Genomic DNA, 24,164 nt, shown 5'->3' with positions numbered 1-24,164 from the left:
GTGTTTATCTGCCTTCTACAGGTTATGCTTCCTGGGGAATTCACTTCAAACCAATCAATTTGATCCTGCTCGCGGCATTTCCTTCAGATCTATGATTCGGACCAAAAATTCTTCACACTCTCCTCAAGCACTCAAAAACCGATGTGCAAGGTTCTGGTGTCACCTTAACAATTCTAAAATCAATAAATCCTGTCCCTTCTCTGCATGGTGAAATTTCTTAAAATCCGACCTAGAATTTCTAAAACGCACCAGCTCTATTTTTCCTAACGGAGCACCCCTTTCCAAGGCTGTTTAGAACTCACTTAACCACTGTTCTCAAAGCTGCAGTCTATCTACTGGCCATTCATTCAGAATTGGGGCAGCTACTTCAGCAGCTGAATGAGGGATCTCTACATCAGCTGTTAAGATCATGGGCAGATGGTCTTCCTCAGCATTTGAATCATACATCAGACCTGATTCAAAACCATTATTGAAGCTCAGCAAGCTCTCCTGTAACTAATCAGGTAAATTCATGCAATTACTGGTGGTGGTGTTACTATATCTGTATGGTTTATCAAGGCCTGTACATGTCTGGCCTTTGTGGCTATTTCTGTATGGTCTTTCGAGGCCTGTCTGTGTCTGCCTATCGTGGCTATTTCTGTACGGTCTATCGAGACCTGTCCGTGTCCGGCTATCATGGCTATTTTTCTGTACGGTCTATCAAGGCCTGTCCCATGTCTGCCTATTGTGGCTATTTCTGTATGGTCTTTCGAGGCCTGTCTGTGTCTGGCCTATCGTGGCTATTTTTCTGTACGGTCTATCAAGGCCTGTCCCATGTCTGCCTATTGTGCCTGTGTGTGTTTGCCTATCGTGGCTATTTCTGTACGGTCTATCGAGACCTGTCCGTGTCCGGCTATCATGGCTATTTTTCTGTACGGTCTATCAAGGCCTGTCTGTGTCTGCCTATTGTGGCTGTCTGTGTCTGGCCTATAGTGGCTATTTCTGTACGGTCTATCGAGGCCTATCTGCGTCTGGCTATAATGGCTATTTCTGTACGGCCTATCGAGGCTGTCTGTGTCTGGCCTATCGTGGCTATTTATGTACGGTCTATCGAGGCCTGTCTTGCGTCTGCCTATTGTGGCTATTTCTGTACGGCCTATTGAGGCCTGTCTGCGTCTGCCATTGTGGCTGTCTGCGTCTGGCCTATCGTGGCTATTTATGTACGGTCTATCGAGGCCTGTCTGTGTTGGCTATAATGGCTATTTCTGTACGGTCTATCGAGGCTTGTCCGTGTCTGCCTATCGTGGCTGTCTGCGTCTGGCCTATAGTGGCTATTTCTGTACGGTCTATCGAGGCCTATCTGCGTCTGGCTATAATGGCTATTTCTGTACGGCCTATCGAGGCCTGTCCGTGTCTGCCTATCGTGGCTGTCTGTGTCTGGCCTATCGTGGCTATTTTTCTGTACGGTCTATCAAGGCCTGTCTTGCGTCTGCCTATCGTGGCTGTCTGCGTCTGGCCTATAGTGGCTATTTCTGTACGGTCTATCGAGGCCTATCTGCGTCTGGCTATAATGGCTATTTCTGTACGGCCTATCGAGGCCTGTCCGTGTCTGCCTATCGTGGCTGTCTGTGTCTGGCCTATCGTGGCTATTTTTCTGTACGGTCTATTGAGGCCTGTCCTGTGTCTGCCTATTGTGGCTATTTCTGTATGGCCTATTGAGGCCTGTCTGCGTCTGCCATTGTGGCTATCTGCGTCTGGCCTATCGTGGCTATTTATGTACGGTCTATCGAGGCCTGTCCGTGTCTGGCTATAATGGCTATTTCTGTACGGCCTATCGAGGCCTGTCTTGCGTCTGCCTATCGTGGCTGTCTGCGTCTGGCCTATTGTGGCTATTTATGTACGGTCTATCGAGGCCTGTCTGCGTCTGGCTATAATGGCTATTTCTGTACGGCCTATCGAGGCCTGTCTTGCGTCTGCCTATCGTGGCTGTCTGTGTCTGGCCTATTGTGGCTATTTCCGTTGGTCTATCGAGGCCTGTCCGTGTCTGGCTATCATGGCTATTTCTGTACGGTCTATCGAGGCCTGTCTGCGTCTGCCTATTGTGGCTGTCTGCGTCTGGCCTATCGTGGCTATTTATGTATGGTCTATCGAGGCCTGTCTGTGTCTGGCTATCATGGCTATTTTTCTGTACGGTCTATCGAGGCTGTCTGTGTTCTGCCTATCATGGCTATTCTGTATGGTCTATCGAGGCCTGTCTGTGTCTGCCTATCGTGGCTGTCTGCGTCTGGCCTCTCGTAGCTATTTATGTTTTCGGCCTATTGGGGCCTGTCCGTGTCTGCCTATCGTGGCTATTTCTGTTGGTCTATCGAGGCCTGTCTGTGCCTGCCTATCGTGGCTGTCTGTGTCTGCCTATCGTGGCTATTTCTGTTGGTCTATCGAGGCCTGTCCGTGTCTGCCTATCGTGGCTATTTCTGTTGGTCTATCGTGGCTGTCTGTGTCTGCCTATCGTGGCTGTCTGTGTCTGGCCTATTGCGGCTATTTCTGTTAAAAAACTTAAGAAGTTCAATCTAACGTCATTATACTGGTCATGCTAACTCTTTTTCTATTTCTTCCAGGAACCTTAGGATTCACAACTGGTGGGTATACTTCATCTATTTTTTTGGGGGGGGAAGGTTGGCCCGTCTGGAGGTCTCATAATCCACCTAATTTTGGGGGTCTGCTGCGCCCCTGCCTTCGTCTTCAGGCAGGAAATGCAGATTCGCTACCCTCGGATTACGAACCATGGACTTCCGCCAAAGAAATTTATAAATGTGCTTGCTGAGCTGTCAATAAATGTATGCTTCGTACATTCCTCTATCTCCCGAGTCTTTCTGGTAGAACTAAAACCTGAGGAAATATTGTAAATGAGGAAATCTCAAGATGGGATGTTTTATCTACCGAATCTGTAGATTATTTAAGAATGAGATTTCCCATTCACAATATTCACAATCATTTGTCACTCGATTAACTGTAATGAACCAGGTAAATAAAAAATTGTAATAAGAAAAAATAAAAGCATGAAGTTAGAATTTGCTCAACAGTTAAAACTGTCACTTATGCTGCCTCTTGCTAACTGAAGTATGATTGTTCAAGGAAGTGCATTGTGCAGCTACGTTGCAGTATGGACTTTCTTTCTAAATGCTGTATTGTAATATGATTTATCTTATCATAAGAGAAATGATGCTATGCAGTTTGGTCTAGAAATAGTTATTAGCTTGGCCTACACCTTTAAGATGTTTTTACGGGCTAATATTAAAACTAAAGATGGATTAATTTGCTTTAAGGAAATAAAAACTGCAGAAATTACTTCATATGAATGTGTTCTAATAGAGGTTGCTATGAAAGTGAAATGTCATACTTCCTGTATCCATAGCAACCTGTCTATGAGTGTGTGCATGCGGATGTGTGAGTGTGTTCACCGAAATAAATCATGAAAAAAGGACGCGTTGTTTTTGTGACTATATAATGTTATGATTTGAACACATTCATTTCTGCAGTTCAAGGTGAAGACTATACACTATTTACTTTTACTATTTTGTTATTGTTTGAATAAAGTGAAACCATTTCATATGGTGATGTGTTTAACATCTTTTAAACAAGTCTCTGAGTAATTTATTAAGAGTAAAGTTATTATTTTATTTTGTTCCTGATCCTGTATTATGAACTGGACTCTGGTGGGAAGAAGAACAGAAGTCTCTCCTGCATCTGATTAATAACAGAGGTAAGAGCGATAGTTTATATTACATTAACGTGTGAGAAACAAAGATGTGAATAGAGGTTTAATGTATACTTCTTTAGCCAGAATAAAATAAGACAAAAGGTGGGCTTTGTTATCCTCTCACACCTGAAATCAAGCCGATCAAACACTGCTTTAAACACTCGTATCTTCTCTAGTCTCTGATCATATCATGATTCAGTTTATTTCTGTGTAAACTAACACCATTGATCAACAGGAAGTGGAGGGAGACTAGAGCTACACGCGACAAAGAAAGTGTGACTAAATAAGAATTGAGCTGGAGGACATGGTTTAACACTTTCAGCCGACAGTTTCTCGTGACTTTACTACAGATCAGTCTCTCATCAGCTCATCTGTCATTTTATTACTGAACCAGTTCGGAAAAGTTTGTCTTCATATTTGTGAACTGAAATCAATGAAGATGTTTCACAGATTCTGGTTCTGTTTGTGTTTCTGGCGTCTGGTTGGTGAGTTTAAATAAAATTTTTATGGCTTCAGTTGCTTCTGTTCTGGTAGCATGTAATAAAATACTGGATAATTTAGTTTGAGAGGTTTAATATTCACTATTATTCTCATAGAAATAAGTGAACTGTGGTGAGATCAAGTTTGAATTCAGATCTAAATTCAGGTCTATTATGAAATTATAAAATAAAGAAATATGAAGCTTAAATACCCGACAGTGTTAGTTTGACATTAAAGATTAAAGTAAAAGTGTGACCAAAAGTGATGTCTGGAGGAGATTGGTTTGAGGATTTGTTTTTAATGACTCTACAAGTTTGATTAAACCATTATAATGAGAGGAAAGTGTTATATATCTTTAAAAAAGCTCTGTTCTTCAGGTGTGTTTGGTGAAACATTCGTGAAAATTGGACATTCAGTCACTCTAAACTCTGATCTTTCTGAAATGATGGATGATGATCTGATTCGGTGGAAGTTTGAAAACAGATTAATAGCTGAAATCAATGTGACAGCCGACAGATTCTCTGTATATGAGGATGTTCTTGACGGGATATTCAGAGACGGACTGAAGCTGGACAATCAAACTGGATCTCTGACCATCACAAACATCACAACTGAACATACTGGACTTTATACAGTATATAACAACACTGTGAGCAAGAGATTCTGGCTCAGTGTCTATGGTGGGTTAAATAATTGTTTCCGGTGTTTTATATTTATATCTCTTGACCATTTCGTAAGTATTTTACGAAGTGGCTAATTCGTACTAATTTGTAAAACCTCACTTGTACGATTTGACACGATTTGTCTATAAACCCCAGTGTAAGTGATTCGTACAAATTCAAATGAATTATGCAACTTGTAAAAAATTTATGAATTGCCGTGAGATCAGGCTGGATGTTTCTGATTCTGATGATCCTTACAGAATCAGCAAAAGATACAGTTATTAATCCAAACACCATTTCTGTTCTTTTATGATGTCATTCATTTCAGATTTAAACTTCGAACTATTTACTTTAGTAAACCATTAAATAACACTCTCAATCTGTGATGAACCCTGTTTCTGTTTGTTCTCTGTGTGTTTGGTGATACAGATGAAATATCAGTGAAGGAGGGAGATTCAGTCACTCTGAACTCTGATCGTACGGAAATAGATTATGATCGGATTCTGTGGAGGTTTGAATACAATATAATAGCTGTAATCTATAAACGGGCAAACAGTGTCTCTGTATTTGATGATGTTCTTGACGGGAGATTCAGAGACAAACTGAAGCTGAACAAACAAACTGGATCTCTGACCATCACAAACATCAGAACTGAACACGCTGGATGTTATGAACTCATGATCGATCCTATGAGCAGAATGAGGAAAACGTTCTTTCTCAGTGCTGTCAATGGTGAATTAAATATTTGTTACACCTTCTTTATTTTCTCATCAGATACAATATTATTTTTTGTCTGTTCTTTTGTTTAACATTATTATTTAAAAATTACATTCTAAACTAATTACTTACATAAACAATTATAAAGTATTTTTACTGTACTGTAACTTGTGACAAACCCTCTTTCTGTTTGTTCTGTGTGTGTTTGGTGATACAGAAGAAATATCAGTGAAGAAGGGAGATTCAGTCACTCTGAACTCTGATCTTACTGAAATAATGAATGGTGTTACGATAAAGTGGAGGTTTGGAGCTGAAATCACTTTATTAGCTGAGATCAGTAGAAGGGTTGATGGATTCTCTCTATTTGATGATGTTCTTGATGAGAGATTCAGAGACAGACTGAAGGTGGACAAACAAACTGGATCTCTGACCATCACAAACATCACAACTGAACATGCTGGACGTTATTTACTGCATTTAGGACCAAAACATTTAAATCTAAACCAGTCATTAAAAGCTTTCAGTGTTTCTGTCTCTGGTGAGAAGAGATCCTGTGTCCTGTTCTTCAAATATTCTTGATATTAATGTTTATTGACTGATCTGATCTCAGTTTGGTGTTTTTATTCCTCAGACTCTGTCCACTGCTGTGGTTCTACTGAAGCTGTGATCCGATTGGTCCTCTCTGCTCTGGTGGGTGTGGCTACTGCCATTCTTCTGGCTTATGACATCAGAAGAACTGAAAAAAATCAACCACAGATTCACACATCAGGTGCATGATTGATGATGTAATTTCTCAAAAAAAAATGTTTTTGCATTTCTAAATCTTCTTTTATTAATGTATGGCTTTATATGTTCATCATTTTTAGGTATTGAAATCTGAAGGAGACGCTGAACTTTAAAACTTCTCCATGTGTGTTTTGTGTGGTTTGATTAATAGTTGCTTTGCTTGTATGATTCATTATATCAGGCTTTCATATTTGATTCAGGGTTTAATGGCTTTTAAAATGTAATTGTCTAATAATGTTTTTTTATTGTACAGATGCAGTTTAAAAGCTTGTTGATTATATTTCTCTCAGATAAGACTCTGATCTCACTGTACTATTCATTTGTCTTCTGTATTTGCTTGCCTTTATCAATAAAGTTTTCTCACTCTGAGCTTCAAGAGTCTATTTATGTTTTGTAGCATTTATAATATCGAGCGCCGTCTGGAGGAATACAGAAGTTCAGAGCGCAGTGTGATGATATCAAGTGATTGTGAATGTTACTCTAGGAAGACACTAGATGACACTGTGTTCAGTGAATATATGTTGGATACCTGGCAATTAAGAAAGAAGAAAAGGCGAACTGATGTTGTGTTGATAAGATGAATAAAGACAGAGTTTTATTTCCTATTTGGGTTTATGCATATGCTTTAAGATCAACTGGTTTTTCCTCCCAAGGCATTGTTATATGCCAGTGTTTCCTTTCATAGCTGTGGAAATATTTGATTTTAAAAACAGTATCATAGCTATCAAACTATTTATTTTTATGATTTTAAACTTGTATTTAACCAGAATGCTCCGAATTTAATCAGAATCAGATCTCAAAGTAAAAAAAGATGCTAAAGTGTGATTTTGTTTTAGATGATAAATGATTATAATCTTAATTTAAGTGATGAAGGCTTTTGAAAGTCTTGTTGAAAATCAGTGTTGAGTTCTACTGTAAGCTTAATTCTGCCATTTTTGAAAACGAATTTTGAAAATATTTACAATTTAGAAATGTAATCAAATGTAATCTGTTACATTACTTTAATAAACCATTTGAAATAGTTACACTACTTATTACATTTGAAATAGAGTAACCTGTAACATTTCCAGAGTAACCTTCCCAGCACTGTCTAACAGTAACATCACAGAAAATCTTCTGCAAATCAATGGTGAAATAATTGTAAAAAAGATTCATGTATTCAATCAGTTTCCACTCCCTTTTGTGTAGTTATTTTCACCTTATGCTGTTGGATTTATAATTTTAAAAATCACTGTTAAGACATTTAATAAAAATACTTCCAAAAAGTCCAGCACAGATTTGTATTGAAGTATGAAGAGTATGAAGAGTTTAATTTTCTGAGCTGTCCTCGTTTTAATGCATTAACTGTCTATAACAATAATGATCTGATAAGACTAAATGAATGAAAAAAATGATTATTAATAATATTGAAGATGATGTTGATGATTATAAAAAAAATGAATGTGTTACTTTCTTTTCTTGAAGTATGAATGAAACGATTCAAAATTAAATTGATCACTGCAGCTTTTTAAAGAGCAAATTTTGTTTGGAAGTATGAAATAATAGTAGGCTACATTTCAATCAGTTATTTTATGGGTTATTAAATCAGATATAGAGAAGCAGAGTAAAATGACATTAATTTGAATGCATTAGTGAGAGCGTGATTAGGAGTAAATCAGTCACACAGATGTCTGTCTGTGCAGTGTCTCTCTATAATGATCCTTACAAAAAAGAACCATGGTTTTATTATAGTAAAACTGTAGTAACCTATGGTTTTTTGGCGTATTGACTACCATTTGTAGAACCACAGATTTACTACAAATACCATGGTTAAACTATGGTTAATATAGCAAAACCATGGTTAATTTGTGGTTACCATGGTTTAACTATAGGAACTATGGGTTTTTTTGTTTTATTTGTAGTAAAACCATGGTTAATTTTCATAAGGGGAAGCTGTGGATTTTGACTACTTCAAAACGACAAAGAAATTTCAGCTATAACTTTTCTGTTTCTAAGCATTTTTATTGACAAATGATGGGGCAGCGTTAACAATTTTTTTTTGTGTGTGAGTGATCCGTTATGTGTCTGTACATGTGTGTGTGTGTGTGTGTGTGTGTGCAGTACAATCCTTGTAGGCAGAACTAGTCTAGAACGTCTGTAGTTAAAGCATTAATTGTGCCAGTGATTGAGCATTAATGGAGCCCTCTGAGAGTGAGGGAAATCCAGAATCCGATCTTCAGAAAATCCCTGCTTCAGTCAAAATCACACTGTTCCGCTCTCAATGCTTGCTTTTTCCCGGGTGCGATCTCAGAAGTAAACTGACGCACCAAAGGAACAACACTCATTTTGTCTGTCTCTTTATTTATTCACAGGTAAAATAATATGCACTTTAAACATTCTTCTGATTGTTCACATGACTATAGGAAGGTTTAGGAACGTAATTGTGAAGTGTTTTGAGTAACTTTGTCATGCTCTAATGTGTTTTATACAAATTGAATTAAATGCTTAAATGCAAACGATTTATTGTTTAGTAAATGCATTAAAAAGTATTGTTATACAGCATTGTGTTGATGTCTGAGTGCATTGGCAGTGCAAGGGTGCGTGTTATTTTTGTGTTTTAATTGAGTAGTTGAGTATATCTGTTGCATTAACAATTCAATCGCCATTTTGAGTGCTTTGCACACACGCTTAATGACACGAGTCAATCTGGGTGAAGTGGTGTATGTAAAATGGTGTTGGATTTTAGTTTATACATTCTGTGTGTTTAAGGGACACATTTGTCATATTTCTAGTAATGAGAGTGACATTTATGTGAATCTTTATTGATTTATTTTGTACACACTCTTCTTTCCACATAATATGTAAATTATATATTGCCCTTATGTGAAACACACTGCCTGTGTGTCCTTTGCTGCCAGCCCACATAACCCCTAGGTCTGAGGCCGGTAACAATTGGGGGCTGCGCCCGGGATTAGCACATCTCGCCTGGGACGGCTGTCATAGTAACGTGGTAATCCTGCACCCAGTGTTTCAGGGAAGACTACTTCGCCAAGTGTCATCCAGAGAACAACTGCCAAAGGTGATGCTTTAGCATGACTACTTTAAGTCCATGGCGAGTGCTGCTCTTCAAGATCCAAAATAAGCTTTCAGATTTGAGTTTTAGTCAGCTACAGACTGTTGCAAGTTCGATAGATGAGGGTCGTAAAACTTACCATGTAGCAGATCTAAGTGAACCCGAACTTTATGACCTAATTGTTGACTACATCAGAAGTGATGAGTAAAAAGCTGCAGAAGATGAGGGCATGACTCAACTTCTCCTCCTTTCTGACCTACTTAATGACCTACTTAGTGGGAAGTCGTGGCCTAATGGTTAGAGAGTCGGACTCCCAATCGAAAGGTTGTGAGTTCGAGTCCCGGCCCGGCAGGAATTGTGGGTGGGGGGAGTGCATGTACAGTTCTCTCTCCACCTTCAATACCACGATTTAGGAGCCCTTGAGCAAGGCATCGAACCCCCAACTGCTCCCCTGGCGCCGCAGCATAAATGACTGCCCACTGCTCTGGGTGTGTGTTCACTGCTCTGTGTGTGTGCACTTCGGATGGGTTAAATGCAGAGCACAAATTCTGAGTATGGGTCACCATACTTGGCTGAATGTCACATCACTTTCACTTTCATGCTATCAGCTCCAGGAACCAGAGCCACTGAATGTGGCACCTGTCTTGATGGGAGATACAGCAACAGGGTCACACTCCAACTGATGACGATGGAGAAGTTTGCACACAACCGTTACACATGGACAGAGACACTCACACACAATCGTTACGCATGAACAGAGAGACTGACATGCACTTATCATTTCAGTAAGATGAGTACCGAGGATTTTGAATCTGCTCTTACTATTCGCAGGGCTTCAGTAACCGAGAGAAGAGCAGTCTCAGTTGAGTGGCCACTTTTGAATCCAGATTGGTTGCTGTCCAGGAGGTTGTTCTGTCCAAGGAACATAGAAAGCTGTTTGAACACAGCACGCTCAAGTGTCTTTGCAATGAATGGAAGAAGGGATACCGGTCTGTAGTTTTCAAGAAGCGCTGGATTTAAAGATGGTTTCTTGATCAGTGGGCTTACCCGAGCCTGCTTGAATGCTAAGGGAAATGTTCCAGATTGAAGAGAGGAGTTGATAATGTGAGTAAGTGAAGGTATGACTGAAGAAGATATCGCTTGAAGGAGGTGAGTGGGGATAGGATCAAGTGGACAAGTAGTAGGATGATTAGACAGGAGCATTTTGGAGACGTCCATCTCTGAGAGTGGGGAGAAGGAGGATAAAGAGTGTGCATCGGTCATTGTGAAGTTTTCCTCAGTCTGCGGTGTGGAGAATTGGTCACTGATGGATCTTGTCTTATTTGTGAAGAAAGCTGCAAAGTCGTCCGCTGTAAGAGTCGATGGAGGAGGTTGAGGCGGCAGATTAAGAAGAGAAGAGAAAGTCTTGAACAGTGTCCGAGCATCACAGCAGCTGTTAATTTTGTTGTGGTAGTAGGATGTTTTAGCTGTGAAGACATTTGCAGAGAAGGAAGAGAGGAGAGATTGATACACACTGAGGTCCGTAGAGTTTTTTGATTTCTGCCATTTCCTCTCTGCAGCCCTGGGTTTAGAGAGATGTTCACGGAGAACCTCGGACAGCCAGGGGGCAGATGGGGCAGTGCGTGCTGGTCTAGATAACAGTGGGCAAAAGTTGTCTAAGCAAGATGTTAAAGTGGAGCAAAGAGTGTCCGAAGCACTGTTCGTGTCCAGAGCAGAAAACTGAGAGAATGGTGGAAGAGAGGATGAAACCACAGCAGATAGGCGAGTGAGCGTAGGTTCCGTCAAAAGGTGACCTGCGTTGGAGTGTGTGCCACTTCAGGAGTAAGTGCTAGGTTAGCAGTAATTAGGAAGTGCTCAGAGGTGTGCAGTGGAGCAACTGAAGAGGTGTCCACAGAGCAACAGCGTGTGTAGATGAGGTCCAGTTGGTTGCCCGATTTGTGAGTCGCTGTAGTGGACACTAGCTTGAGATCAAATGAGGTGAGCAGAGTTTTGAAGTCAGCAGCCTGGGGTTTATCTAGGTGGATGTTGAAGTCACCAAGCAGTATCAGAGGAGTACCATCTTCAGGAAAGTTTGATAGCAGCACATCCAACTCCTCCAAGAAGTTTCCCAGTTGACCTGGAGGACGATAAATGACCACAAAGTGGATTTTAACAGGGTGGGTTACAGTAATGGCATGTGATTCAAATGAACCAGTACCTGTAGGTGATGGCTGAAGATCAAATTTCCATTCTTTGGATATAAGGAGACCCGTACCTCCACCCCTCCCAGTGGTACGAGGAGTGTGGGAACAAGTGAAATTAGTGGAGAGGGCTGCAGGGGTGGCAGTATCTTCAGGTTTGATCCAAGTCTCTGTCAGTGCCATGAGGTTGAGACCGGAATGAGTAGCAATAGAAGAAATGAAGTTTGTTAACTGCAGACTGGCAGTTCCAGAGACCAACTGGAATAGAGAGCATAGTAGTAGAGGTCAGAGGGACATGGCGTAGGTTTGTCAGACAGGCCTTCCTGCGACGTACATAGCGTGTCCTCCGAGTGTTAGTAGTGGCAGTGGGGCAGTGCATATCACCAGGGCTTTGTTGAGGAGAACTCCGGGCACCTGACAGCTTTCAGCACGCCTTGGGGATTGTATGAGTGGATCCGTCTTCCTTTTGGCCTTTCCAATGCGCTGGCGGCTTTCCAAAGATGTATGGAAGGTGTGTTGAGTGGTCTGAGGGATGAATGCTGTTTTCCCTACTTAGACGATGTTCTCTGCTTTTCCAAATCCTTTCAGGACCACGTCAAAGATTTGAAGAGAGTCTTTTGCCGCTTACAGGAGCATGGTGTAAAATTACGACCAAAGAAGTGTGAATTATTTAAACGCAAGTGCGGTATGTTGGGTGCTTAGTTACAAGTGAAGGCATTCAAGTCGATCCCAAGGACTTGGAAGCAGTGATGCAATGAAAGGAGCGGGAACCAAATAATGTTGGAGAAGTAAGAGCTCTTTTGGGATTTTTGGGCTACTATCGGTCCTTCATTCAGGATTTTTCCCAAATAGCCCGACCACTGTTTAAGCTTCAAGAGAGTCCCGAGGCGTCTGGAGAGAAATCTGTCGAAACTAGGACAACTAATCAAAGTATAAAAAAGGGTCAGCTGCCATCCAAGACACCAGTCCAGTGGACCCCTGAACACCGTGCTGTGGTTGCTTCCCTTGTCGACATGTTGACCACCTTCCCCATCTTGGCATACCCAGACTTTAATTTACCTTTTGTCCTTCACACCGATGCATCCAATGACGGTCTGGGGGCGGTACTCTATCAGGAACAAGGGGGTAAACTACACATTATCACCTATGGCTCGAGGACACTCACACATCTGAGAAGAATTATCATCTCCATTCTAACAAGCTTGAGTTCCTTGCCTTAAAGTGGGCCATTTTCGATAAATTCTGGGATTACCTTTACTACGCACCCACGTTCACCGTATTCAAAGATAATAATACCCTTACCTATATCCTGAGTACCGCCAAGTTGAGTGCTGTTGGGCATCGTTGGGTGGGTGAATTGGCCGACTTTCATTTTACCATAAAATATATACCAGGCAAGACAAACACTGATGCTGTCACCCTATCACGGTTCCCAGTGTAGCTCCAGGACCACATCAGAGAGTACTCTGAGGTTTTACCTCCAGATGTTGTGTCTGCCATATGGCAGGGAGATAAAACCCAGAGAGAAAGAGAAGTACAGTGGGTTGCGGCTCTTCAGCTGGGCTCCACTGATGATAACATTCTTCCAGCCAGTATACCCTTGTTTCCTCCAGAAGACATTCGAGCTGCCCAAAAAGGAGATGCTTCCATCGTTGACATGATTGCATTGAAAGAGAAAGGATGGAACCCCAATGACAAAGACAAGAGACAAATGGGACCCACCAAACGACGACTCATACACGAATGGAATAAACTTTGACTTGAACAGGGAATTTTATACAGACAAACCGGACAACACAGACAGCTGGTTCTCCCTGATTCTCTGAAGTCTCTTGTGCTCAAACACCTTCATGATGACATGGGGCATGTCAAAAGTTTTTTATTGGCCTTTCATGCAGCGTGACATAGAAGATTATGTCATCCACCAGTGCCCATGTATTAAACAAAAGCGGCCTGCTTTTCCTGAAAAGGCACCAATGGGCTCAATTACGAGTGTACCATTTGAACTACTGTCTGTTGATTATCTGCATCTTGAACCGAGTAAGGGTGGCTACGAGTATATCTTGGTTCTTGTAGATCACTTTACTCGTTTCACCCAGGCCTACCCAACGCGGAACAAATCTGGAAAAATTAACCATTCTTTCTCCTCTTTGGAAGGGCCCCACAGTTGCCCATTGATTTGCTTTTTAACCTGGATCCTGAGCCACAGACTGAAACCCGTCAGGAATTTGCACAGAAGTGGGCTTCCCGAATGCAGGAGGCATACAAGATCGCCTCTGAACATAGTAAAAAGAGCTCTGCAAAAGGGAAAAAATACTATGATCGTGATGTCAGAGGAAGTGTGCTTCAGCCAGGTGATCGTGTGCTTGTACGCAACTTATCAGAGAGGTGCGGGTTCGGCAAACTCCGTCCTTAATGGGAGAACAAGGTTCACCATGTTGTTGAGAGGATGGGAGTTGGTCCTGTGTATCAAATTCAAGCCAAAACTGGTGATCGCACTTTACGTGTCTTGCACCGTAATATTCTTTTGCCTGTGAATGATCTGTCCATTGAACATAATGGAGAGGACAATCGGACATGGAAACAACAAAGGCAGAGACAACACCACAAGAACAGCCGACATCACAGGTCTGATACCTTAGACACCAGAGTTTCATCCGGAACACCATAGAGCTGAGCCAGATAACCCTCAAACATATGAGCAACCACTCCGGTTTGTGACACCAGGATCAAAGCAAGTACTGGCTGACCTGTTGCCATCTACAGAGAGAATTCATCGAGGTCGTGGGAGAGGGCTACGGCCTAATCAAGAACTCTGTGTGGAGGTGCGTCCACACTGTCACCAATGCCCTTCTGCGCCATGCCGGGGATTACATCCTGGTGGATGGCACACTCATCCCTATCGCCAATTCATCAGTGATTGATCAGGCGTAGGCTAATTATCGCGAAAGGGAGACGCGGCCATAAACGTGCAGGTTATAGTTGACCACAGAGGTGTGATCTCCGACCTGGTGGCAATGTCCAGCAAAACTTCAAGTTCCTCTGATGAGAGGCTTGGTGCCCTTTTTTACGTTCTTCCCCAGCATATTCTGTATCTAACTCTCTCTCTCTCTCTCTCTCTCTGTTCATTGTAGATAGGTTGCTTTTTATTGAAAACATAAACCAATTGCAATCAATACCGCATTAAACAGAAGTAACTGTAGCTGCTTGCCAATCAATTCTGATTGTAAAGTACCTTACCATTAATATAAAAGTGTATTATATAATTTTTATAAGCCGTTAAACCCATGTCAAGAAGCGGCACAACGGGATAAGGAGGGTGGATGATTAGCAAGGGATACCCGGTTCGTCTAACCGTCACAACATATCGTGTGAAAATATTACTGACCATTTGATAATTTAACTTATAGTCTATATTCTACTGATAACTTAAACTATGTTAAAATAAATGTTACTGTAATAATTTGAGTAATGTTTCATTTGCATAGAACGTGTTGTCTTTCTTAACGCTTTATTGTACCTTCGCGTGAAGTGGAAAATCAATTAATGAGCAATCGATGCCAACTCGGGACGGCGCTCTTGTAAGGGCAGCGTACTAAGAAGCTTCCTAAGGGACACTTCGGGGAACACACTTAGGAACATAAACAACTTTGATAAGATATATCTTTCAAGGTCTTCTTAGCGCGCTAAGAGTGAGCGTTATTGGGGAACCGGGCCCAGATCAGTTCACTTCTCATCTGATAATACCAGCGCCGTCAAATCAGTAATATTGCTAAATATTGCAGTAATATTTCCTATTATATTATATTTTTTAGATTAGATTCAACTTTTTTGTCATTGCACATTAAGATACAAGGCAACGAAATGCAGCTAGCATCTAAAATTTTAAATAAAGCAGTGCAAGGCACATGGCAGATAGAGTGCAATCCAGTGAAGTGAACAAACAGTGCAGATAAAAAGATTTTAGTGCCAAAGAAGCTTATTCAGTCTGATTAAAGTGACAAAAGGCTCAAGAGCAGTTATTTTATTTAAGCTGACTGATGAGATTGTAGAATGACGTCAGTTCCATGCTGAATGAGGTAGTGATCAGACCAATGCTTTAATATGTTGAATATTAATGAGCCAGCAACATACAGGAGAGAGATTAAACAGGAAACTGAAAGAAAGAAGATGGATGTACTTTTTTGAGAAATCCAAATAGAAAAGAAACAATTATTTGAACACAAGCACATAGAAAACTTATTTTGTCAGTTTTGTAAACAGTGTAATTTCGTAGCCATAATGTGTTTGTTGCTCTTTGAGTGACCTCTGGCGGCAGGATGGAGATAAGACACCAATTTTATTAGCTGTTATATTCCTGTTATTTTATATATCAATAAAACTAATAATGATTATTGTTATTATTTCTAAATAAAAATTTTAAACAAAATAAGAAATATTACTTTTGTAATAACTATATATTTTTTACCTTCACATTTAGCAGACACTTTTATCCAAAGCAACTTAGTGCATTCAGGCTATACATTTCTTTCTAACTTTGTTCCCTGGGAATCAAACCCACAACCTTTTGCACTGCTAACACAATGCTCTACCACTGAGCCACAGAAACACTGGAGAAGAACGTAAGGAAAGGTTTCATGAGCAATAATGAGTACTAAATTAATTTATTTTTCATTCATACTCGTCGCCGGAGGGCGCACTCGAGCAATATCTCTACAAGAGAGACTCTCTGATGAAGCTCCAGGAAATTCAGCTTTCGCTGTAGATGTAGCCTTGTAGCTGAATAATATGCAGATATACGTTTTACTGATAAAACATGATGGAAATAAATTATTCAGAAACATACCAACGAGAAGAAATAGATCCTGGGGAAGGGTCCAAATGCGGATCGATAGCCCCCAGTTTTATGCCCCGCCGAGAGGGCAATAGAGATGCTCTAGCTGCATTGGAAGGAATAATTAGGAGTAAAGCAGGGAATGATCAGCTTGAGGAATATTATTCTGATGTAGGCCCTGAAAGTGACAGTTAAAGAGGATTCAACAGAGGATGAAAGTGTAGATCCAAGAACAGACAGAGATGTGATAACTTCCCCCATCAGAGAAACGAGGAGACAGAGAAGGGTCAGTTTCAGGGATATAACTCCTGAGTCAAGATACCAGTCAGAGGAGGAAATAGAGTAACCAGTTGAGATAAATTGCACTTATTAATTACACTTGGGGACACCAGGCCAGAGAAGGCCAATAACTCCCATAAATCAGGTGCATACTCCAAGATGAACTTAAGATAATTCAATGGAATCCAAAGATGAAACTCTTGAAAAAGGCCAAATTGAAAAATACTACAGTAAAGGAAAAGTGAGTGAACTAGTCAGATATGGTGAACAGATGGAGATATCTGGTGACGCAGGCATGTGCGGGGGGGGGGGGGGGGGGGGAGGGGTGGCGTTGGGTGCTTGAGCACCTGCCCCTTTGCCCTTTGGTGCCCAAAGTGCCCTTTTGTCAAAGCAAAATTTCCTCTAATTTTTTTTTTTTTTGTCATAACGTTTCCTTTTGTGAATACCTGCTCATGCCCAGTATAAATATTAGTAAAATTTTGAATAATAATTTAGCCGTCAATAAGATGACCAACATGATGACCTTTGACCTGACGACGACGACCTCCTCATCCGACCAGGACGATTCGTCACCGCACGCGCATTTTTTAATTGTCAGAGGATATTTTCAACACAGCGGAAGCTGGTAAGTGGTGTTTCATACTATTTCAAAATAGTGATTTTGATATTTATTTACTTATTATTATTTTACAAGAACGACGTGATGTGAGAATATGCAGATATGTTCTTTATATTGCGGTGTGTATCCTGTAGTGTAGAGTAATGTTAGTGTGCTGTTTGAGGGAGAAACGTTTCACAGGCATCAGGGCAGAGGCGTCATGCCCATTCAAAGATTTCTGAGCCAAGTTGATTTTAAATGCAGCTTCCAAACGACAAAAAAAAAAAAAAAACAGCAGAATAATATTTTTTTATATATTTGATATAATCACACTGTTGTGATTAGATCGTTCAGCATCAGCAGCTAAATTCAAATCTGTGTTCGCTGGCTGGCGCTGAGCCAGAGACGTTCGTACAACGCTTCATGATGATAACCAATCAACGGTTCTGTTGCGCGAATGCAATGGCCAATCGGAGACGTGCAGAAGAGTCATCATGAAGCGCGGTGTTTTTGATCACTTGCTCGCTGACTGAAGTATTTAGCGAATTCTTTCTTCACAGAGAGAGAGAGAAAAAACTACAAAAAATCCTGATGTGCATAATGTAATGTAAAGTGCTTCAGTGATTGTAATGGTAGTTTGTGAGAGTGCCTGAACTCTGGCTAGACTGAATGAAAATGTTATTTGATAATGTAAATGTTCTTTACTCTCTGTAAAATGAAAGTCTTAAAATAAGTGACTTACAATATTGTTATTAAAATTTACATTAAATACAAATTCAATCGTATTAAAAATATTTTATGGCATGATATGGCACTTAAGTAAAAAGTCAGTGTTTTATGTGTAGTTAATAGATTACACTACCTTTCATTTTATTGATCAAATAACAATCTATAAAGGTGCAAAACGCGTTTACTTACACGTTTGAGAATCGAGATATTTCCTGATATATTAAGCATGTTTGAAATTGTTTTGAATAAAAAGGAAAAATAAATAAAACATAAGCCTATATCAGTTATACAGTGCTTTCATAGCATGACTCAGTTGTTTATTGTTTTGTATCAATATTTAAGGTGGACTTATTGATTAGGTGCAAGAATAGTATTGATGGTTAAAATAATAGATTGATGATAAAATAGTAGATTGTGCCTTGTTCTTAGATGGACAGAGACTGGAAAGTAATAGATCAGATGAGGAGATGGAGTTAGAGGAAGAAAAAGAGGCAAATGTAGATGCACAAGTGACAGAAAGAGCTGGAAAACAAGCCAGGAGACAGAGGCTGGTGAGAAAGAGGAAAATGTAGAGGCACAAGCGTTTTCTATAGTTTTTACTATAACAGCTTTTCTTAATTATTCTGTTGAACAGAGAAGAAAAAGCCTTCAGGCTGGGACAATTTAAGACATTTCAGTTTCTCATCCCAGAGCTATTATTAGGTGGATTTTTTTTCCCTTTCTTTCCTTTTAAACTTAAAATTGTCTCTTCTAATCTTTTTCTTTTTAAAAACTGCATCACAGCATTTGCTGCTGTATCAATACATAATCATCCATATCGATACGCAAATCGGCAAGGAATGCATCACAATATATTGCTGTATTGCTATTTTGAACCGCGCTATTTAAACCTTGTTCCATGTGCCCCTTTTATACTTTGAGCACCTGCCCCTCCAAAGGTCTCTGCACGGCTCTGCTGGTGAGTAAGTAGACTTGCATTTTTTTGGCTGAATTTGGGCTGCACAGAGGCAGATAATTACGTAGGGTTTTTGAAGGGTTAATTCCTAATAATAAAGAAGAAATTGAACAGGAACGCTAGAAGGAGCAAAAGTATTCCTTCTTTATGCCCCAGAGACCTCTCCTGAAGAATCTGAAAAAGCTCTATTCAATATGACAGAAAGACAGAAATAATCCAGACAGACAGGGAAAAATCAGATAATAAAACACAAAGGTCTAAAAACCCAATGAGACGGTCAAACCATGAAAAGAAGCCCTATAATCACTATGAGATGGAGAGTAGATCCAAAAGCAGAGACAAACTGGAGAAAGATCTGGCCCTAAAGGTACATCCCGTGGAAGGAGAAAATCTAGGGAGCATCCAAAATCTAGGGAAAATCAAACTGAGAATAGTGGAGAGAAAAGTAATACAGAAAAGTCCAGAATAATTGAATAAATTGAGCATATTATGGCAAAGAGACTAAAAAGTAGACACTAAACAAGAAAAGGCAGAGTGAAAAACAGCTGACAGAAAAAAAGAAGTCAGTGTAGAAAAAGAGGAAGTCAAACCAAAGAGAAAGTAAAAGAAAAACAACAAAGAACATCCAGAAGTGATATAAGAATAGGATTCTTCGGATCCCCTTAAAAAATCGTAATGAAAACAGATGACGTTAATCAAAGATGATACAAGCTTTGTGCTAAACCAATTTCTAAAGTGCAATTATGAAAGTTTTATCAGAAATCCCGCTTATACAGTAGTTTACATTGATGATATTTTGATATCCACAAAGGATAAGTAAGAGCACATGAATCTGCGTTGGCTCTTTGTTTTGGTGATCCGTTTTGGACTTTCTACTAGAGGTGAGTAGCTTTGCAACCACATGTCAACTGTTGGTAGAGTAACACTTTCAACTAACCCTAACCCTACACCTACCCTAATGATCTGCTCTGAGAGTTTATATGTGTGGTGTGGAGTTGCTTGTAGTTGGTGGAGTGTCTGGAGTGGACTATCAAGAAATATTTAGAGAGGCAAAAATATTATATCAGGGATCCAAGGAAGGAAAATGGCAGTGGACCGAGCAAATGGAGCAGGCTAGATATGAGACACTTCCTCTTTACGTTCACATCTCTGAAGAAGAAGAGGAAGTTACTTTAACACTGTGGAGTGTAGAAGGGCGATGCTCGATTGCATTTCTGACACACCAGCAAGAAGCAGCGATGACGCGTTTTGATGAAAATAGCTGCTGTGAGTAAAAGATTATTGCAGCTAAAAGCTGTAGCAAAAGAACAACCAAAAGTTTTTTTTCTATGACTGGAGAACTGGCTAGGTTAAAAAGAAATCTAGTGATGAACCAGGCTCATGAAAATAGTCATAGACGGGATCAATGGAGTTTAATTCTAGGAGACAATCAATTAGATTGGAGAAGAATTAAACAGAAAAGGAAAGATAAAGTTACTAGATATCATAAGAACCATAAGCACCTACCCAAATATTTCACTGATGGAAGTGAAAGATAATGAGGATACTTGGTTAAATTTAATGGACAGCTGATCAGACAGAAAGAGGAAATTCAGGGGACCGCACAGTTAGCGGAAGTGACAGCTGTTGAGAGAGCACTTCAGAGAGATGATGAATTAGGTCATAAAGAAATTGAAACCATGATATGGCCTTTAAGAGCAGCACTCGAAGAAAAGTTAGTAGAGTGATTAAAAGAATGGATAAAGTGTCAGGGACCGATGGAAAGTCTGAGAGCAGATGGTGCACACAATATAAGTGTTATATTATTTAGGAATGAGATTTCCCATTCACAATATTCACAATCATCTGTCACTCGATAACTGTGATAATGAACCAGGTAAATAAAAAAAAATAAAAAAATATGTGTGTGTGTGTGTGTGTGTGTGTGCGTGAGTGTGTGTGTGTGTGTGTGTGTGTGTGTGTGTGTGTGTGAGTGTGTGTGTGTGTGAGTGTGTGTGTGTGTGTGTGAGTGAGTGTGTGTGTAATTTATTAAGAGTAAAGTTATGATTTTATTTTGTTCCTGATCCTGTATTATGAACTGGACTCTGGTGGGAAGAAGAACAGAAGTCTCTCCTGCATCTGATTAATAACAGAGGAAAGAGCGATAGTTTATATTACATTAACGTGTGAGTAACAAAGATGTGAATAGAGGTTTAATGTATATTTCTTTAGCCAGAATAAAATAAGACAAAAGGTTGGCTTTGTTATCCTCTCACACCTGACATCAAGCCGATCAAACACTGCTTTAAACACTCGTATCTTCTCTAGTCTCTGATCATGTCATGATTCAGTTTATTTCTGTGTAAACTAACACCATTGATCAACAGGAAGTTGTGGGAGACTAGAGCTAAACGCGACAAAGATAGTGTGAATAAATAAGGAAGAAAAGAGCTGGATGTTCACACGGTTTAACACTTCCAGCCGACAGCAGAGTTTCTCGTGACTTTACTACAGATCAGTCTCTCATCAGCTCATCTGTCATTTTATTACTGAACCAGATCTGAGGAGTTTGTCTTCATATTTGTGAACTGAAATCAATGAAGATGTTTCACAGATTCTGGTTCTGTTTTTGTTTCTGGCGTCTGGTTGGTGAGTTTAAATTATTTTTTATGGCTTCAGTTGCTTCTGTTCTGGTAGCATGTAATAAAATACTGGATAATTTGGTTAGAGAGGTTTAATATTCACTTATTCTCAAATAGAAATAAGTGAACTGTGGTGAGATCAAGTTTGAATTCAGATCTAAATTCAGGTCTATTATGAAATTATAAAATAAAATAAATATGAAGCTTAAATACCCAACAGTGTTAGTTTGACATTAAAGATTAAAGTAAAAGTGTGACCAAAAGTGATGTCTGGAGGAGATTGGTTTGAGGATTTGTTTTTAATGACTCTACAAGTTTGATTAAACCATCATAATGAGAGGAAAGTGTTATATATCTTTAAAAAAGCTCTGTTCTTCAGGTGTGTTTGGTGAAACGTACGTGAAAATTGGACATTCAGTCACTCTTAACTCTGGTCTTTCTGAAATGATGGATAATGATCTGATTCGGTGGGAGTTTCAATACAGATTAATAGCTGAAATCAATGTGACGGCCGACAGATTCTCTGTATATGAGGATGTTCTTGACGGGAGATTCAGAGACAGACTGAAGCTGGACAATCAAACTGGATCTCTGACCATCACAAACATCACAACTGAACACACTGGAGTTTATTCAGTATATAACAACACTGTGAGCAAGAGATTCTGGCTCAGTCTCTATGGTGGGTTAAATAATTGTTTCAGCTGTTTTATATTTATATCTCACGACCATTTCGTAAGTATTTTACGAAGTGGCTAATTCGTACGAATTTGTAAAACCTCACTTGTACGATTTGACACGATTTGTCTATAAACCCCAGTGTAAGTGATTCGTACAAATTTGAACGAATTATGCAACTCGTAAAATATGTATGAATTGCCGTGAGATGTTTCTGGATGTTTCTGATTCTGATGATCCTTACAGAATCAGCAAAAAGATTCCGTTATTAATCCAAACACCATTTCTGTTCTTTTATGATGTCATTCATTTCAGATGTAAACTTCAAAGTATTTACTTTAGTAAACCATTAAATAACACTCTCAAGCTGTGATGAACCCTGTTTCTGTTTGTTCTCTGTGTGTTTGGTGATACAGATGAAATATCAGTGAAGGAGGGAGATTCAGTCACTCTGAACTCTGATCTTACTGAAATAGATTATGATCTGATTCTATGGGAGTTTGAAAACAGTTTAATAGCTGAAATCTATGAATGGGATGACAGACCCTCTGTATATGATGATGTTCTTGACGGGAGATTCAGAGACAGACTGAAGCTGGACAAACAAACTGGATCTCTGACCATCACAAACATCTCAACTGAACATACTGGAGTCTATGAACTCGTGATCAACAGTATGAGCAGAATGAGGAAAACGTTCTTTCTCAATGCTGTCAATGGTGAATTAAATATTTGTTACACCTTTTTTATTTTTTCTCATCACCAGATACAATATTATTTTTTGTCTGTTCTTTTGTTTTACATTATTATTTAAAAATTACATTTCTTAACTAATTACTTACATAAACAATTATAAAGTATTTTTACTGTACTGTAACTTGTGACAAACCCTCTTTCTGTTTGTTCTCTGTGTGTTTGGTGAAACAGAAGAAATATCAGTGAAGAAGGGAGATTCAGTCACTCTGAACTCTGATCTTACTGAAATAATGAATGGTGTTTCAATAGAGTGGAGGTTTGGAGATGAAATCACTTTATTAGCTGAGATCAGTAGAAGGGATGATGGATTCTCTGTATATGATGATGTTCTTGATGAGAGATTCAGAGACAGACTGAAGCTGGACGATCAAACTGGTTCTCTGACCATCACAAACATCACAACTGAACATGCTGGACGTTATTTACTACATTTAGGACCAAAACATTTAAATCTAAACCAGTCATTAAAAGCTTTCAGTGTTTCTGTCTCTGGTGAGAAGAGATCATGTGTCCTGTTCTTCAAATATTCTTGATATTAATGTTTATTGACTGATCTGATCTCAGTTTGGTGTTTTTATTCCTCAGACTCTGTCCACTGCTGTGGTTCTACTGAAGCTGTGATCCGATTGGTCCTCTCTGCTCTGGTGGGCGTGGCTACTGTCATTCTTCTGGTTTATGACATCAGATCCAGAAGAGCTGAACAAGATCAAACACAGATTCACACATCAGGTGCATGTTCTTGAGGGGAACTTGAAATCTAAAGGAGACGCTGAACTTTAAAACTTCTTCAAGTGTGTTTTGTGTGGTTTGTCATATTAATATAGATTATTCATTATATCAGGCTTTCATATTTGATTCAGGGTTTAAGGGCTTTTAAAATGTAATTGTCTAATAATGTTTTTATTGTACAGATGCAGTTTAAAAGCTTGTTGATTATATTTCTCTCAGATAAGACTCTGATCTCACTGTACTATTCATTTGTCTTCTGTATTTTCTTGCCTTTATCAATAAAGTTTTCTCACTCTGAGCTTCAAGAGTCTGTTTATGTTTTGTAGCATTTATAATATCGAGCGCCGTCTGGAGGAAAACAGAAGTTCAGAG

The 24,164-nt window shown here is 39.6% G+C and overlaps 1 protein-coding gene across 8 annotated transcripts in view; it reads left to right on the top strand.

Moving 5' to 3' along the window:
- The window catches only part of LOC127942806 (uncharacterized), a 185,469-nt gene extending 161,305 nt beyond the window's left edge, over positions 1 to 24,164 (top strand). Inside the window, exons 1-5 of one of the 8 annotated variants that reach the window (XM_052538775.1) lie at positions 4,239 to 4,593; positions 22,009 to 22,311; positions 22,724 to 23,026; positions 23,235 to 23,555; positions 23,649 to 24,164. In XM_052538775.1, coding sequence (XP_052394735.1) covers positions 4,548 to 4,593; positions 22,009 to 22,311; positions 22,724 to 23,026; positions 23,235 to 23,555; positions 23,649 to 23,806 — 1,131 coding nt within the window. In that variant the 5' untranslated portion in view covers positions 4,239 to 4,547 and the 3' untranslated portion in view covers positions 23,807 to 24,164. Of the gene's footprint in view, positions 1 to 4,238; positions 4,594 to 5,897; positions 6,134 to 6,226; positions 6,365 to 6,461; positions 6,742 to 22,008; positions 22,312 to 22,723; positions 23,027 to 23,234; positions 23,556 to 23,648 lie in introns of those variants that run through there. The other 7 variants (XM_052538774.1, XM_052538770.1, XM_052538773.1 and 4 more) reach the window with 7 other exon arrangements.

Source organism: Carassius gibelio, chromosome A22 (assembly GCF_023724105.1).
Source record: "Carassius gibelio isolate Cgi1373 ecotype wild population from Czech Republic chromosome A22, carGib1.2-hapl.c, whole genome shotgun sequence".
Taxonomy (NCBI): Eukaryota; Metazoa; Chordata; class Actinopteri; order Cypriniformes; family Cyprinidae; genus Carassius; species Carassius gibelio.
Note: the sequence above shows the minus strand (reverse complement) of the source record. Positions and strands in the feature narration are given on the sequence as shown.